The 16,438-nt window shown below is 35.0% G+C and overlaps 3 protein-coding genes across 3 annotated transcripts; all 3 read right to left on the reverse strand.

Annotated features, from left to right (window-relative positions):
- Positions 1 to 212: 212 nt before the first annotated feature.
- On the reverse strand, positions 213 to 3,403 carry LOC107059004 (pentatricopeptide repeat-containing protein At2g36730). Its single transcript, XM_015305366.1, has 5 exons — positions 3,388 to 3,403; positions 3,240 to 3,336; positions 1,255 to 1,314; positions 591 to 1,201; positions 213 to 403 (listed from the first exon to the last, which is right to left on the reverse strand). Exons 1-5 carry the CDS (start codon positions 3,401 to 3,403, stop codon positions 213 to 215), a joined length of 975 nt encoding a protein of 324 aa, XP_015160852.1.
- Positions 3,404 to 3,759: 356 nt separating this feature from the next.
- Positions 3,760 to 8,121, reverse strand: LOC102599155 (pentatricopeptide repeat-containing protein At2g34400-like). Its single transcript, XM_015305368.1, has 2 exons — positions 7,034 to 8,121; positions 3,760 to 4,938 (listed from the first exon to the last, which is right to left on the reverse strand). The coding sequence occupies exons 1-2, from the start codon at positions 7,345 to 7,347 to the stop codon at positions 4,767 to 4,769; spliced, it is 486 nt and encodes a 161-aa protein (XP_015160854.1). The 5' UTR covers positions 7,348 to 8,121; the 3' UTR covers positions 3,760 to 4,766.
- Positions 7,849 to 11,020, reverse strand: LOC107059005 (pentatricopeptide repeat-containing protein At2g36730-like). The gene is made up of 3 exons (XM_015305367.1): positions 10,855 to 11,020; positions 10,706 to 10,787; positions 7,849 to 8,530 (listed from the first exon to the last, which is right to left on the reverse strand). The coding sequence occupies exons 1-3, from the start codon at positions 11,018 to 11,020 to the stop codon at positions 7,849 to 7,851; spliced, it is 930 nt and encodes a 309-aa protein (XP_015160853.1).
- Between the last annotated feature and the right edge of the window lie 5,418 nt (positions 11,021 to 16,438).

Here is a 16,438-nt window from a genome sequence, read left to right on the forward strand (position 1 = left end):
AGCACGACTTTTCCTCTTCCAGAAGTATACCAATTTGTGGAGTTCCTCTCAAATGTCATATCCCATGAGCTACAAATTAAAATCACTTCACAATGTAATATTCATTTTTCAAGTTATTCAAAATTATGCAAGAATGTTAGGAACTTCAGTGTGACCCTCTTCCAATGGTCAAAGCAACAACTCCCCTAAACGTGTACCTCAGCCTGGTGGTATTACCCAAAAAGAAGCAATTCATTTTCCTCCACCATTGATAGTGTTCTTTCGTCTTTGGCATGTAACAGTCCCTTCATTCCTTCATTCCTGTGATCTGAATTGCCTCTTCTATTGGCATAAACAGAAACATTACTACCAGATCCTTCAACTGCTTCCTTCGGAAGGACTATCAAGCGACTGCACCCAACTGCTGCCAGGATATTTCTTTATCCCTTTTGCTTTCATAGCCGATCTTAGGTTGTTCGCATCGCTGAAATAACCAAAAAGATAAGACAAACTAGATGCAAGTACATAGTTTGATCCGAGATCAGGCTCTATTTTGAGGAGAATCTCACTTATATTTTCTTATGCGCAAGGAATATGACCATGATGCTTACAAGCACTAATGAAACTCCTCAATATCACAGAATTAGGCTCTGTAGGCATGCTCCTTATAATATCATAAGCTTCTTCTAATTCTCCAGCACGTCCAAACATATCCACCATGCATCCGTAATGTTCCATAGTTGACCTGATGTCATAAAAACCTCCCATTTTTTCAAAATATTCACGGCCCGCATCAACAAAGCCAATATGACTACAAGCATATAAGATTGCAGAAAATGATAAGCTGTCCGGCCTAAAGCCAGATTCTTCCATTCTGGCAAACAAGGACACAACTTCTTCCTCATGTCCATGATCAGTAAGACCAGAAATCATGATGGTCCAGGTCTGCAGATTTTTATCATCCATCGAATTGAATATGCGGAAAGCCTGCTGTATATGACCACATTTTGCATACATGCCCAGGAGGGTTGTTCCCAGCTCAACATGTAGTTCAATACCACTGGTAACAATGTGCAAGTGAATACATTTACCTAATCTGATATTCAGGATATGAGTACATGCCCCCAGCAAGCTAACAAAAGAGACAAAATTTGGCTTTTCATTTGCTAGCTTCATACATTGGAACAGGAGCAGAGCATCTGAAGGCAAGTTACCGAGATATCTACGAAAACATTGACTATTATGACTTTGAAAAACCAGACAGAAAGCAAAAACCTCACAGTAAAAGATAAACAGGAAAAGAAAGCAGGAAAGACAATCATATTAATAGACCTCCTACACAAAAAGAGAGGTCAAGGTAGCAAATATTCATTTGCATGCCAAAAAGGGATGAAAAGCGACATAAAAGCCATTAAACAGGTCACTCTATATGATCAGGTACAAACTATTCATGTTCTCAACGTCTATAAAAGAATTGATTCACTATATGAAAAAAATGAGCATATCACATGTAGCGGAACTTGACTTAAGAAATTTATAGAATTCACTTAGTTGACATCCTGAATCACACTTTTATGATATCAAATGAAATTGAATATGACGGGATAGTATTGACAAAACGGTTGGAGACCCTGCAGGGAGAACAAGTAGATTCGTTTTCATTACTTCAACTATGAGGAGTAATAGCGAAATGTTTGGAGACTTCATCAGGAGAAAGTCAGGCCTGCTTATATTTTGTCTATTGCTCCCTATTCCCTATTTATAAATGCAAAGCCCCTTATACTCTACCATGGGAAAGACAAACTAACCATAGTATCATTATAAAGTTGTTGTCCTTTCAACATTTAATTCAAAGTTTATCTCAAAAGAAACTTAATTATTGGATTTCTCTTTATTTTTCAGATCTAAATTGCAGACAGAATTTGACATGAGAATCTATCCATATGCAATCTGGACAACTAAACAGCAGCAGTGATAGACTATTAGACCAAGTTACTGTTCATAATCCACCTTAGCTTGTTAATTTTAGAATACTCATGACCATTGGAGCCACGATCTAGCTTCCTCTTTCCAAAAGTTTTGTAGGTAAAAGGTCCAAAGATTGGTTTGCGGAAAATGGGTTTGAAAGCTCAGTGGTTTATTGGACATGAATGTACATAGAGATTCCAGAAATAAAAAAAAAACTAACATGCTCTGATGTATGCAAAAGTAAACAAATACAGCAGTGAGACCAACATACCTAAATACAAGAGGCTGGGAGTGTTGCACGCATCTCAACCATGAAAGTTTTCCTTCTTTGTTAATTTCCCAATTTAAAGAGTATCATCGGGACCTTTCCAAGATAAATAACGAAATCTAAACCATGAATTTTTTCTTCATTTTTACTCCCTTATTTTTCAGGAGTACATGCTCCTTTCGAATTTAAAAGAAAAAATTCCAACCTCGAAAATTTCCATCATTGTTAATCCCTGATCATTTAGGAGTGTATGCAGCTTTCACAATTTAAAAGGCTCAAAATCTTATTGATCCTTTCAGATATGAAGCCTAGGCATCGTTAAACAATCTATTGCAGTATTGCAGCAAGAAGGAAAAAGTGAAAAAGTTAGACTAGTGAACAACTTTGTAACTCCTTATTCAAGCTAATATATCCAAGTAATAGTAATACTGGTTTTTCTTATGGTACAAAACAAGTATGCACAATCGACATCTGGGATAAATTTTAAAAAGTTCACCAAGAGTATTAGATAACAGATATCTGTTCAAGAGAACCATAAATACCATGGCACCAAATTTCTGAAGCATAACGAACAAGGTTACAAGCTAGCATTGTTCATAAAAATTGTGACCTATTATGTGTCAGGCCTATCAAATGACGATTAACCTTTACAAATTCCTCGATACTTGACTTGCCATGCTCAAAATCTACTCTATTGACTCCCATTATAATAATGATTTTAAACAACTTCCACATAATGTTATAGAATCTCCCAGCCTTCAACACTTGCCGGGTTCACATATCATAAATAATGTACTGATTCTAGAGTAATCAGTAGATACATGAAATATCTTTCAAAAGGAGAAAGAAGAAGAAGAAACTGTAAATAATAAGACAACAATTACTACTATAATGCTTGAATCACAAGTAATTAAAGTCAGCTATATGATCCCTAATACATAGATTGTGATAATTGGGGTGTGAAATTCGCATAGAAGAAATAATTCATGTGTTTTTGACAAATAATTGAAACAAATATACATACCAATGAACATAAGCAGCCATCATTGAACTCCAAGAAACTATATCCCTCTCAAGCATTTCATAAAACACTTGTCTTGCAAACCTGATCGTACTAAATCCTGCATACATTCTCAAAAGTGTATTGTTCACATGTAAATCTTAACCGAAACCTGACTTCACAGCCATGGAATGCAATGATCCACCAGTTCCAATCATCAAACAATGCCCAGAAACCTTTAGCTCAACAGGGAATGTGAATTTATCTGGTTTTAATCCGATTTTTTGAAACTGTTTAAAGAGCTTCAGAGACTCTACTTGGGAATATGCTCTCATCATTGTGTTCCATGCGAAGATTGATTGAATAATGTGAGAATTATCAAAAATTGTACGGGTGAATTGGAGGGATATTGAAGAAGATAATGATATGAACTGGGAGAGACGATAGTGGTCATGATGAATACCAATTTGTGGCTCTGACAGAGCACGACTTTTCCTCTTCCAGAAGTATACCAATTTGTGGAGTTCCTCTCAAATGTCATATCCCAACTGATCTGATACATTTGTCATTATTTTTTCTGTATCTTCTTCCAAACTCTGTTCTTCATTCTTACTACTAATAGTTGTTACTTCAATTACTTTGTTTATCTTGTTGATTATGTTTCTTTGATCTTAACAGCGATTAAAAAGTGCTGACCCGGGTTGGAAATATGGGAAAAGAACAAGTGAGACCAATAGGGCCGCAGTTGAGTGTAACTTTTGTAAAAAAGTTGCTAATGGTGGAATCTTTCGTCACAAACAACACCTGATTGGTACTTGCAAGGACATCACACGATGTGAACAATGCCTGGATGTTGTAAGGGAAGAAATGAAAAAATATGTTGATGAAAAGAAGGAACAAAAACGTCAGGCTTTACTTCAATCGGATGTGACTAATAGTGGTGATGATAAAGATGAAGATATGGAAGAAGGTGAAGCTACTAAATAGTCACTTCCTTCAAAATCACGAAAACAGTCATAGAATGCAACAATCATAGAAACCATTATGGTTTAAGGGGGAATACTAAATGCTTACAAAGGACGGGAAAAGAAGTAGCTACATGCCTAGTTGATGAAGTTGAGGAAGATGATGGTTCTATGATTATTGCATTCTATGACTATTTTCATGATTTTGAAGGAAGTAACTATTCAGTAGCTTCACCTTCTTCAATATCTTCATCTTTATCATCACCAATATTAGTCACATCCGATTGAAGTAAAGCCTGACGTTTTTGTTCCTTCTTTTCATCAACATATTTTTTCATTTCTTCCCTTACAGCATTCGGGCACTGTTCACACCGTGTGACGTCCTTGAAAGTACCAATCAGGTGTTGTTTGTGACGAAAGATTCCGCCATTAGTAACTTTTTTACAAAAGTTACACTCAACTGCGGCCCTATTGGTCCCACTTGTTCTTTTCCCATATTTCCAACCCGGGTCAGCAGTTTTTAATCATTGTTAAGATCAAAGAAACATAATCAGCAAAATACACAAAGTAATTGAAGTAACAACTATTAGTAGTAAAAATGAAGAACAGAGTTAGGAAGAAGATACAGAAAAAATAATGACAAATGTAACGGATCAGATTGATGATAACAAAACGACTTAACCAAAGTGACAGAATTTGGCTTTTCATTTGCTAGCTTCATACATTGGAACAGGAGCAGAGCATCTGAAGGCAAGTTACTGAGATATCCAGGAAAACATTTGACTATTATGACTTTGAAAAGCCAGACAGAAAGCATAAACCTGACAGTAAAAAGTTAAACAGGAAAAGAAAGCAGGAAAGACAATCATATTAATAGACCTCCTACACAAAAAGAGAGGTCAAGGTAGCAAATATTCATTTGCATGCCAAAAAGGGATGAAAAGAGAACATAAAAGCCCATTAAACTGGTCCCTCTATATGATCAGGTACAAACTATTCATCTTCTTCTACGTCTATAAAAGAATTGATTCACTATATGAAAAAAATGGGCATATCACATGTAGCGGAACTTGCTTAAGAAATTTATAGAATTCACTTCGATGACATCCTGAATCACACTTTTATGATATCAAATGAAATTGAATAAGACGGAAAGTATTGACAAAACGGTTGGAGACCCCTGCAGGGAGAACAAGTAGAATTGTTGTCATTACTTCAACTATGAGGAGCAATAGAGAAATGTTTGGAGACTTCATCGGAAGAAAGTCAAGCCTACTTATATTTTGTCTATTGCTCCCTATTCCCTATTAATAAATCCAAAGTCCCTTGTACTCTCCCATGGGAAAGACAAACTAACCATAGTATCATTATATAGTTGTTGTCCATCCAACGTTTAATTCAAATTTTATCTCAAAAGAAACTTAATTTTAGGATTTCTCTTTATTTTTCAGGTCTAAATTGCAGACAGAATTTGACATGGGAATCCATCCATATGCAATCCAGACAACTAAACAGCAGCAGTGTTAGACTATTAGACCAAATTATTGTCCATAATCCACCTTAGCTTGTTAGTTTTAGAATACTCATGACCATTGGAGCCACGATCTAGCTTCCTCTTTCCAAAAGTTTTGTAGGTAAAAAGTCCAAAGATTGGTTTGCAAAAATTGGGTTTCAAAGCTCAGTGGTTTATTGGACATGAATGAACATAGAGATTCCAGAATTTAAAAAAAAAAAAAAAAAACTAACGAACTCTGATGTATGCAACAGTAAACAAATACAACAGTGAGACCAGCATACCTAAATACAAGAGGCTGGGAGTGTTGGACGCATCTCAACCATGAATGTTTTCCTTCTTCGTTAATTCCCCATCTTAAAGAGTGTCATTGGGACCTTTCCAAGATAAATACCGAAATCTAAACCATGAAATTTTTCTTCATTTTTACTCCCTTTTTTTTCAGGAGTACATGCTCCTTTCCAATTTAAAAGAAAAAAATTCCAACCCCGAAATTTCCATCATTGTTAATCCCTGATCATCTAGGAGTGTATGTAGCTTTCACAATTTTAAAGGCTCAACAGCTTATTGATCCTTTCAGATATGAACCCTAGGCATCGTTTAACAATATAATGCAGTATTGCAGCAAGAAGGAAAAAGAGAAAAAGTTAGACTAGAAAACAAGTTTGGAACTCCTTATTCAAGCTAATATATCCATGTAATAGTAATGCTGGTTTCTTCTTATGGTACAAAACAAGTATTCACAATCGACATCTGGGATGAATTTTAAAAAGTTCACCAAGAGTATTAGATCACAGATATTGCTCAAGATAACCACAAATACCATGGCACCAAATTTCTGAAGGATAAAGAACAAGGTTACAAGCTAGCATTGTTCATAAAAATTGAGATCTTTTATGTGTCAGACCTATCAAAAGACGTTTAACTTACAAATTCCTCGATACATGAACTCGTTTCCACAAAGTAGTAAACTTGTCATACTCAAAATCTACTAAAGATTTGGGTAATTCTACTCACTCCCATTATAATGATCATCTTATAAAACTTCCACATAATGCTATAGAATCTCCTAGCCTTTACACACTTGCCGTGTTCATAAATCATAAATAATGTACTGATTCCAGAGTAATCAGTAGATACATGAAATATCTTTTAGGAGGAGAAAGAAGAAGAAACTGTAAATAATAAGACAACAATTACTACTATAATGCTTGAATCACAAGCAGTTAAAGTCAGCTATATGATCCCTAATACATAGATTGTGATAATTGGGGTGTGAAATTCGCATAAAAGAAAAAACTCATGTGTTTTTGACAAATAACTGAAACAAATATACATACCAATGAACGTAAGTAGCCATCATTGAACTCCAAGAAACTATATCCCTCTGAAGCATTTCATCAAACACCAGTCTTTCCAACCTGATCACACCAAATCCTGTATACATTCTCAAAAGTGTATTGTTCACATGTAAATCTGAACCGAAACCCGACTTCACAGCCATGGAATGCAATGATCCACCAGTTCCAATCATCAAACAATGCCCACAAACCTTTAGCGCAACAGGGCATGTGAATTTATCTGGTTTTAATCCAATTTTTTGAAACTGTTTAAAGAGCTTCAAAGACTTTATTTGGGAATATGCTCTTATCATTGTGTTCCATGCGAAGATTGATTGAATAATGTGAGAATAATCAAAAATGATACGGGTGAATTGGAGGGATATTGAAGAAGATAATGATATGAATTGGGAGAGACGATAGTGGTCGTGATGAATACCAATTTGTGGCTCTGACAGAGCACGGCTTTTCCTCTTCCAGAAGTATACCAATTTGTGGAGTTCCTCTCAAATGTCATATCCCATGAGCTACAAATCAAAATTACCTCACAATGTAATCTTCATTTTTCAAGTTATTCAAAATTATGAAAGAATGTTAGGAACTTCGGTGTGACCCTGTTCCAATGGTCAAAGCAACAGTTCCCCTAAACTTGTACCTCAGCCTGGTGGTATTACCCAAAAAGAAGCAATTTATTTTCCTCCACCATTGATAGTGTTCTCTCATCTTTGGAATGTAACAGTGCCTCCATTCCTTCATTCCTGTGATCTGAATTGCCTCTTCTATTGGCATAAACAGAAACATTACTACCAGATCCTTCAACTGCTTCCTTCGGAAGGACTATCAAGCGACTGCACCCAACTGCTGCCAGGATATTTCTTTATCCCTTTTGCTTTCATAGTCGATCTTAGGCTGTTCGCATCGCTGCAATAACCAAAAAGATAAGACAAACAAGATGCAAGTACATAGTTTGATCCGAGATCAGGCTCTATTTTGAGGAGAATCTCCCTTACATTTTCTTCTACGCAAGGATTACGACCATGATGCTTACAAGCACTAATGAAACTCCTCAATATCACAGAATTAGGCTCTGTAGGTATGCTCCTTATAATATCATAAGCTTCTTCTAATTCTCCAGCACGTCCAAACATATCCACCATGCATCCGTAATGTTCCATAGTTGGCCTAATGTTATAAATACTTGCCATTTTTTCAATATATTCATGGCCCGCATCAACAAAGCCAATATGACTACAAGCATATAAGATTGCAGAAAATGATAAGCAATCCGGCCTAAAGCCAAATTGTTCCATTCTGGCAAACAAGGACACAGCTTCTTCTCCATGTCCATGATCAGCAGGACCAGAAATCATGATGGTCCAGGTCTGCAGATTTTTAGCATCCATCGAATTGAATATTTGGAAAGCTTGCTGTATATGACCACATTTTGCATACATGCCCAGGAGGGCTGTTTCCAGCTCAACATGTAGTTCAATACCACTGGTAAGAATGTGCGAATGAATACATTTACCTAATCTGATATTAAGGATACGAGTACATGCCCCAGCAACCTAACCAAAGTGACAGAATTTGGCTTTTCATTTGCTAGCTTCATACATTGGAACAAGAGCAGAGCATCTGAAGGCAAGTTACTAAGATATCTACGAAAACATTGACTATTATGACTTTGAAAAGCCAGACAGAAAGCAAAAACCTCACAGTAAAAGTTAAACAGGAAAAGAAAGCAGGAAAGACAATCATATTAATAGACCTCTTACACAAAAAGAGAGGTCAAGGTAGCAAATATTCATTTGCATGCCAAAAAGGGATGAAAAGCGAACATAAAAACCCATTAAACTGGTCCTTCTATATGATCAGGTACAAACTATTCATGTTCTCTACGTCTATAAAAGAATTGATTCACTATATGAAAAAAATGATCATATCACATGAAGCGGAACTTGACTTAAGAAATTTATAGAATCCACTTAGGTGACATCCTGAATCACACTTTTATGATATCAAATGAAATTAAATAAGACGGGAAAGTATTGACAAAACGGTTGGAGACCCTGTAGGGAGAACAAGTAGAATCGTTGTCATTACTTCAACTATGAGGAACAATAGCAAAATGTTTGGAGACTTCATCAGGAGAAAGTCAGGCCTGCTTATATTTTGTCTATTGCTCCCTATTTCCTATTTATAAATGCAAAGCCCCTTACACTCTACCATGGGAAAGACAAACTAACTATAGTATCATTATAAAGTTGTTGTCCTTTCAACGTTTAATTCGAAGTTTATCTCAAAAGAAACTTAATTTTAGGATTTCTCTTTATTTTTCAGGTCTAAATTGCAGACAGAATATGACATGAGAATCCATCCATATGCAATCAGGATAACTAAACAGCAGCAGTGTTAGAATTAGCTTGTTAATTTTAGAATACTCATGACCATTGGACCCACGATCTAGCTTCCTCTTTCCCAAAGTTTTGTAGGTAAAAAGTCCAAAGATTGGTTTGCAAAAATTGGGTTTCAAAGCTCAGTGGTTTATTAGACATGAATGTACATACAGATTCCAGAATTACAAAAAAAAAAAAAACTAACATGCTCTGATGTATGCAAAAGTAAACAAATACAGCAGTGAGACAGCACACCTAAATACAAGAGGCTGGGAGTGTTGCACGCATCTCAACCATGAAAGTTTTCCTTCTTTGTTAATTCCCCATTTTAAATAGTATCATCGGGACCTTTCCAAGATAAATAACGAAATCTAAACCATGAAATTTTTATTCATTTTTACTCACTTATTTTTCAGGAGTACATGCTCCTATCCAATTTAAAAGAAAAAATTCCAACCCCGAAAATTTCCATCATTGTTAAACCTTGATCATTTAGGAGTGTATGTAGCTTTCACAATTTTAAAGGCTAAAAAGCTTATTGATCCTCTCAGATATGAACCCTAGGCATCGTTTAGCAATATATTGCAGTATTGCAGCAAGAAGGAATAAAAGAAAAAGTTAGACTAGTGAACAAGTTTGGAACTCCTTATTCAAGCTAATATATCCAAGTAATAGTAATATTGGTTTCTTCTTATGGTACAAAACAAGTATTCACAATCGACATCTGGGATGAATTTTAAAAAATTCACCAAGAGTATTAGATCACACATATTGCTCAAGAGAACCATAACTACCATGGCACCAAATTTCTTAAGGATAACGAACAAGGTTACAAGCTAGCATTGTTCATAAAAATTGTGACCTATTATGTGTCAGGCCTATCAAAAGACGATTAACCCTTACAAATTCCTCGAAACTTGACTTGTCATGCTCAAAATCTACTATATTCACTCCCATTATAATAATCATCTTAAACAACTTCCACATAATGTTATAGAATCTCTCAGCCTTCATACACTTGCCGGGTTCATAAATCATAAATAATGTACTGATTCCAAAGTAATCAGTAGATACATGAAATATCTTTTAGAAAGAGAAAGAAGAAGAAACTGTAAATAATAAGACAACAGTTACTACTATAATGCTTGAATCACAAGTAGTTAAAGTCGGCTATATGATCCATAATACATAGATTGTGATAATTGGGGTGTGAAATTCGTATAAAAGTAATAATTAATATGTGTTTTTGACAAATAACTTAAACAAATATACATACCAATGCACGTAAGCATCCATCATTGAACTCCAAGAAACTATATCCCTCTCAAGCATTTCATCAAACACCTGTCTTGCAAAACCTGATCACACCAAATCCAGCATACATTCTCAAAAGGGTATTGTTCACATGTAAATTTAAACCAAAACCCGACTTCACAGCCATCGAATGCAACGATCCGCCTGTTCCAATCATTAAACAATGCCCAGAAACCTTTAGCACAATAGGAAAGGTGAATCTATCTGGTTTTAATCGAATCTCTTGATATTGTTTAAAGAGCTTCAGAGACTCTACTTGGGAATATGCTCTCATCATTGTGTTCCATGCGAAGATTGATGGAATAATGTGAGAATTATCGAAAATAGTACGGGTGAATTGGAGAGATATTGAAGAAGACAATGATATGAATTGGGAGAGACGATACTCGTCGTGATGAATTGTTGTTTTGATGAATAGAGAATGAAGTTGGAGAAGATGAATGATCGATTTTGAACGTTGGAAAAGTGACTCAATTTGGTGGGAAATCATTTCCAAACGTTGTAGTTTAAATTGCCTAGACTAGTGTGGAAAAGAAGGGAAGGAAAAGAAACAGTAATATAAAAGTTGAAACAAATTAATTTAACTAGTACAAAATTTATAAAGTATAAGCACAATTTTCAGTAACCACTTAGGGAAAATTTCAGATATATAAGTATATAACGAGAAGAAGGCAAAAAGTATAGATGAAGGAGAGAGTTTTTGTTCTATTCAAGTGTGTCACCCAAGTGGTGGATGATATCTCTATTTATAGTGTTGAGATATCACTCCCAAAGGTCACCAAACTAGTAGATACATAGTTATCCAAAAAAGTTCTTATCACCTTGGAAGCATACATATATGAATTTAATTAACTCTTGAATAAATCTAATGGACAATCCACACAATTCAATGGATTTATAACACTCGATGTCCATAGCCCATGTGTCTCGTTAAAACCTTACTTGAAAAAATTCAGTGGGAAAAAGTCTAATGAAGGAAAAAGAGTACACACATCTCATAATACGTCTTGAGTGCTGCCTCATTAAAAATCTTACCAGGAAACCCCAATTGGGACAAAATCATGGTTAAGGAAAAGAGTACTACGCGTATTTCACTCCCCCTCATGAAAGCTTTACTTGATATCTCGCTTATATCTCAACTTCTCAAATGTTGATGTTGGCAATGCCTTAGGGAATAAATCTATAAGATTATCACTCGAACAGATTTTTTGAACTTCTATCTGACCATTTTGTTGAAGATCATGTGTGAAGAAGAACTTTAGTGAAATGTAATTTTCTCATTCTCCTTTGATGCATCCTTCTTTCAATCGACCTATACATACATCATTATCTTCATACATGGTGGCTATCTCTTTTCAAAGAAAAATCACACAGTTCCCGACATCTACATAATCAATAATCTATATGTGCACTCATTGTACTAATACATGATATTTTTCAATCATTTGCATGAGATCAAAATTGATCTTTCTTTCTGTTAAGCAATCTCACAACCATTGGGGTACTCAATGGAATTGATTTAATACTTTTTAAATCCTTCAAGGATTTTCATATAACCTTCATCGTCTAGATAGACATGACAATCATTCATTACACATATTCAAGCATTTCATATACTGCCAGACTGAAAAAAGCTTCCATGCATTCACCACAGGAGAATATATCTCTATTCAATAATGTCAAGACTTTTGCGAAAATCATGTATGCCCCAAGGCATAAACCATACTTTATATTTTACGGTTATACTTTCGCACAATAATTTATTTGTACCTCACTGGCATCATATCTTGATCCATGGACTATAAGTCTAAAACGTCACTTTTCAAAGTGAAACATAATATACTTGAATTGTGCATTTCATTTGGCCAATCATTTATTTGTCTACATTATATGATAGATTTGAATTATAGATCCTCGTCATCATCTGTGGCATTGAGCGCTACTTCATATCAAAGATACCGTCGACGGTCTTTTGACTCGATTTCAATATGACATAACTTATCGAGATCTTTTCATATTTCATCATTTTAGGTACCTGAACCTTTGTCAAGGTTTTATGAAGTGTTATGTCATTGTGCTCCTTTTAAAGCATTTGACTCATTATCATGACCATCTTGATCATTTTCTCATCTCCTTCCTTAAGAAGTTTTCTTTTGGAATCGATTGATCTATCACGCTTCAGGCGTACCATAGACTCTATCTCTTAAGGACTTCTCATTGGAACATTTGCAACTGAATTATAACATAGGGTCAATAAATTCATCTTGCAATTAATTTGCAACATTATGCAAATGAATTATCTCTTGAACTTCAAGTTCACATTTTTAACGAGGATCTAGATAATTCATCTAATAATTTTCAGATGTCAATCGTTTTCCCCCCTAATGTTAGAAAATCTAACTTTCACCCCAACCTCACTTGGGGGTCCATCTTTGTGCGCGGTGGATTTGGTTCCTGACCCTGAACCAATTATGATGTGGAAATCTTGTTTGTTTGATGCATACATGTGTTGCTACATGTTAAATAAACCCATATCATGTCAAATCTTATTTGGGAGTTTTGTTCTCAAACCCATGATTTAGTTATAATTGGAGGCATACAATTTCTACTAAACCAACCAGCATTATCAACAAAATTTCATAATTTGGAACTATGCTCTTAATTTAAGAATTTGAGCAAACAACCTTAGAAAAATCAATTTGTAAGTTGACAAACAAAGCACATGGGACCAACTCATAGATGCAAATATCATATAGTTGCAAACGGTCCATATGACAGGTGAACGGGTTCATATTCACCTTTTTATATGTTCCAAAACCTCAGGAAATATAATCTCAACCTTAGCTGGTATAATGATACAATGATCATTTTATCATGAGAATTTTTGAAAAATCTTTTATTTCTTCATCATATAAGCCATGTGAATTCTCAATTACTTTTGCATCACATTGGACCGGAATGGGCAACCGACCATGCCAACTGATCTTTATTTTTCTCAAACCTCCCATAGAGGTGAGTTGTGGCATATATTTATTTTTCTCAACCTCACATATAGGTGAAATCTGGTATATATCCAATTCATAATGATTTTATCATATCTTGACCCATTCTCTTTCAGAATGGTCGAGCATTCGTGATGCTTATCACAAGTCACACTCTCTTCAAGGAATGAGCTAATAATTTACATGTGCTTCATAAATTTGCATTATAAGCACATTGTCATGCCTTTGAAATTCTTCATTTTTGCATGACCCACCTCAACATTACTTTGAAAGGTCAAGTGTACCACCATTTTATCTTCTTTCTTCTGATAAAGGATTTTTATAAATTTATCAAATTATTAGGTTGCACAACGATCACGGGTCCAATGACCTTTCATACCATTATGATGATAAGAATTACCTTCACATTTTAAAGGACTATTTGAAGAACCCACAGTGTTCTTCCTTTTATAATTACCACAATGATGACTATAATAATTTTGTCCATCAACTCCCTTATTCATACATTCAATCAATTTTCATCTTTCAGACTTATTATTCACTGCCACCACATTCGCTTCATGGAATGGACTAATACGATAGAATGAAGCAATTGGAAGGATTTCAAACTTATCATGTTTAACTACCACATTCGCTTCATGGAATGGACTAAATTCAATGGGATGAATTTCATGACTTTTCATCAAAGCCTTAGTTATTATTATATCATCACTATGGTGCATTGAGACTCAAACTCAATGTCTTACCCATATAAGGCGTGTTAGGCCATAATTCCATGGGGCTCGAACCCAATCCTTATCATCATGGTGCATCAAAACTCAATTTGATGTCTTACCCTCTTGGTGCGATAAAACATGAATCTACCGTCTTACCCTTAATCAATTTTCATTATGGTGTATCCAGATTTTAACCTGATGTTTTACCCTTTTGGCGCGATGGAACTTGAATCCACCGTTTTACCCTCAACCAACGGTATAATTGTCACGACCCGAGCCTACACCCTGGACGTGGCCAGTACTCAAGAACCATTGTTGGTCCCCAAGCGAACCCTTATCCTGACTGATTATAAGCGGAAGACTAATTCAAGCATACATAAGCATCAAATTGAAAAAAAAGTTTAAAAACAGTTTATTGAATCTCAAAACTTCGCTTAATATACTAAGTATGAAACATAAATTTCAAATAAAATATCTGAAACTGAAAGACTCTCCAAAATTGTCTATCTATGAAGCCTCTACTATTGATGAAGGATGTCGGGACAAGACCCACGACACCTCAAAACTACTAACTGAAAAGTAACTGTGAAGCCCTCTGGAATACAAGGAGGCTCACCAAAGCTAACTGGAGTGTAGAGTGATCTCAACGAAGCGCATGTTGATAATCCTGAAAATCTATAACTGCATCATAAAAGGATGCATGTCGAATGGCATCAATACATGAAATGTACGAGTATGTAATATGGTTGAGTAAACAAATAATTGAATTGAATGACTGAAAGCAACTCAACTGAATCAATACATGAACATGAAGTGAAAACTATTTAAGCTTTACAATAAAATATACAATGAAAGCATTATGAAAATAATATACTTTACTTGTGGGGAGCCTCTAACCAACAACCATTACCATGAGCCTGACAATGATACAACGTCTCATCGTACGTTGCAAGGGGACATCCTATACCTTGTTGGGGTATAAGATGATATCGTGACTATGGATCCAACTATATGCCTTCTCAGAGGCGGTGAGGAGTCGCATGAAGAATCAATGATATCCTATCCTACATTGGCTATATAGTTTTATGGGACTTCTGAGTTATAAAACACTCTAACCCAACTCAGTGCTCCATACTACTCCCAAAATAATATATACTCATTCTCAATGTTTAAAAACATACTCCTCCTCTGGTTTGAGCTAATTGCTCAAACTACCCTCTTAAAAGAAGTATCTGCAATATCTTTTGAACTCATAACTCATTTAGAAATCAATTTTTCTCTTCTATCAATGTAGAAATGGATACCTTTGGGAATACTTACTTCCCTTATACTTTTACTCAATTCATATTTGAAAACTCTTTCTAAAAAAATATATCAAAATCATATTGTGATATGATCATTGATGACTCGGGAAGTCATATTGCAAAAACATTGATGGCATAACTAGATACCATACTGCTTAAACATTGATGGCTTACTCGATTGTCAAACTGATCATGTTTTAGAAACTCCTAAGTCTTTATGAAATAGAACCTTTAAACTTTTTCTCAAAACTCAGTTTGAATCACAATGATTGACTTTCAAAGACTCTCAAGACTTATAACTCAATTCGTAGGGTTCATGCGGAATTATGGGTATGAACGACTCAACTTGAGGACCTCAATAACCATATAGAAACTCATGAATACAACTCTTTTTAAAACTCATCTTTACTTACCTAAAAAAACTCAGTTTAAACTCAAGTGTTGGACTTTAAAAGCTTCTACAAAATTTATAACTCAATTCATAGGGTTCATGTGGAATTATGGACATGAACGACTCAACTTATGAATGTTAATGCATAACTTATAACAATTCAATAATTAGGAGTAGAATTTCAAAAAGAAATAGGAACTTAAGAACTCAAAATTAACTCATCTCAAGAATACTCAAATCTAGGGGTAGAATCCTAGATTTCTCTTTTATTGATCTGAAAGT

The sequence above is a fragment of the Solanum tuberosum genome, unplaced genomic scaffold (assembly GCF_000226075.1).
Source record: "Solanum tuberosum cultivar DM 1-3 516 R44 unplaced genomic scaffold, SolTub_3.0 scf00738, whole genome shotgun sequence".
NCBI lineage: Eukaryota > Viridiplantae > Streptophyta > Magnoliopsida > Solanales > Solanaceae > Solanum > Solanum tuberosum.

What these genes read in the sequence shown, in the direction of transcription:
- LOC107059004 (XM_015305366.1), bottom strand. An exon ending in ATGGCTGCTTATGTTCATTG is followed by an intron (nt 1,315 to 3,239) that starts GTATGTATATTT and finishes CTTTTTGTGTAG; the next exon opens with GAGGTCTATTAATATGATTG. An exon ending in TGTTTATCTTTTACTGTGAG is followed by an intron (nt 1,202 to 1,254) that starts GTTTTTGCTTTC and finishes ATGTTTTCGTAG; the next exon opens with ATATCTCGGTAACTTGCCTT.
- LOC102599155 (XM_015305368.1), bottom strand. Translation starts at nt 7,347, where the DNA reads ATGATAAGAGCATATTCCCAAATAAAGTCTTTGAAGCTCTTTAAACAG. An exon ending in ATGGCTACTTACGTTCATTG is followed by an intron (nt 4,939 to 7,033) that starts GTATGTATATTT and finishes TGGATATCTCAG; the next exon opens with TAACTTGCCTTCAGATGCTC.
- LOC107059005 (XM_015305367.1), bottom strand. Translation starts at nt 11,020, where the DNA reads ATGATGAGAGCATATTCCCAAGTAGAGTCTCTGAAGCTCTTTAAACAA. An exon ending in TTCGATGGCTGTGAAGTCGG is followed by an intron (nt 10,788 to 10,854) that starts GTTTTGGTTTAA and finishes TGGTGTGATCAG; the next exon opens with GTTTTGCAAGACAGGTGTTT. An exon ending in ATGGATGCTTACGTGCATTG is followed by an intron (nt 8,531 to 10,705) that starts GTATGTATATTT and finishes CATTCTTACCAG; the next exon opens with TGGTATTGAACTACATGTTG.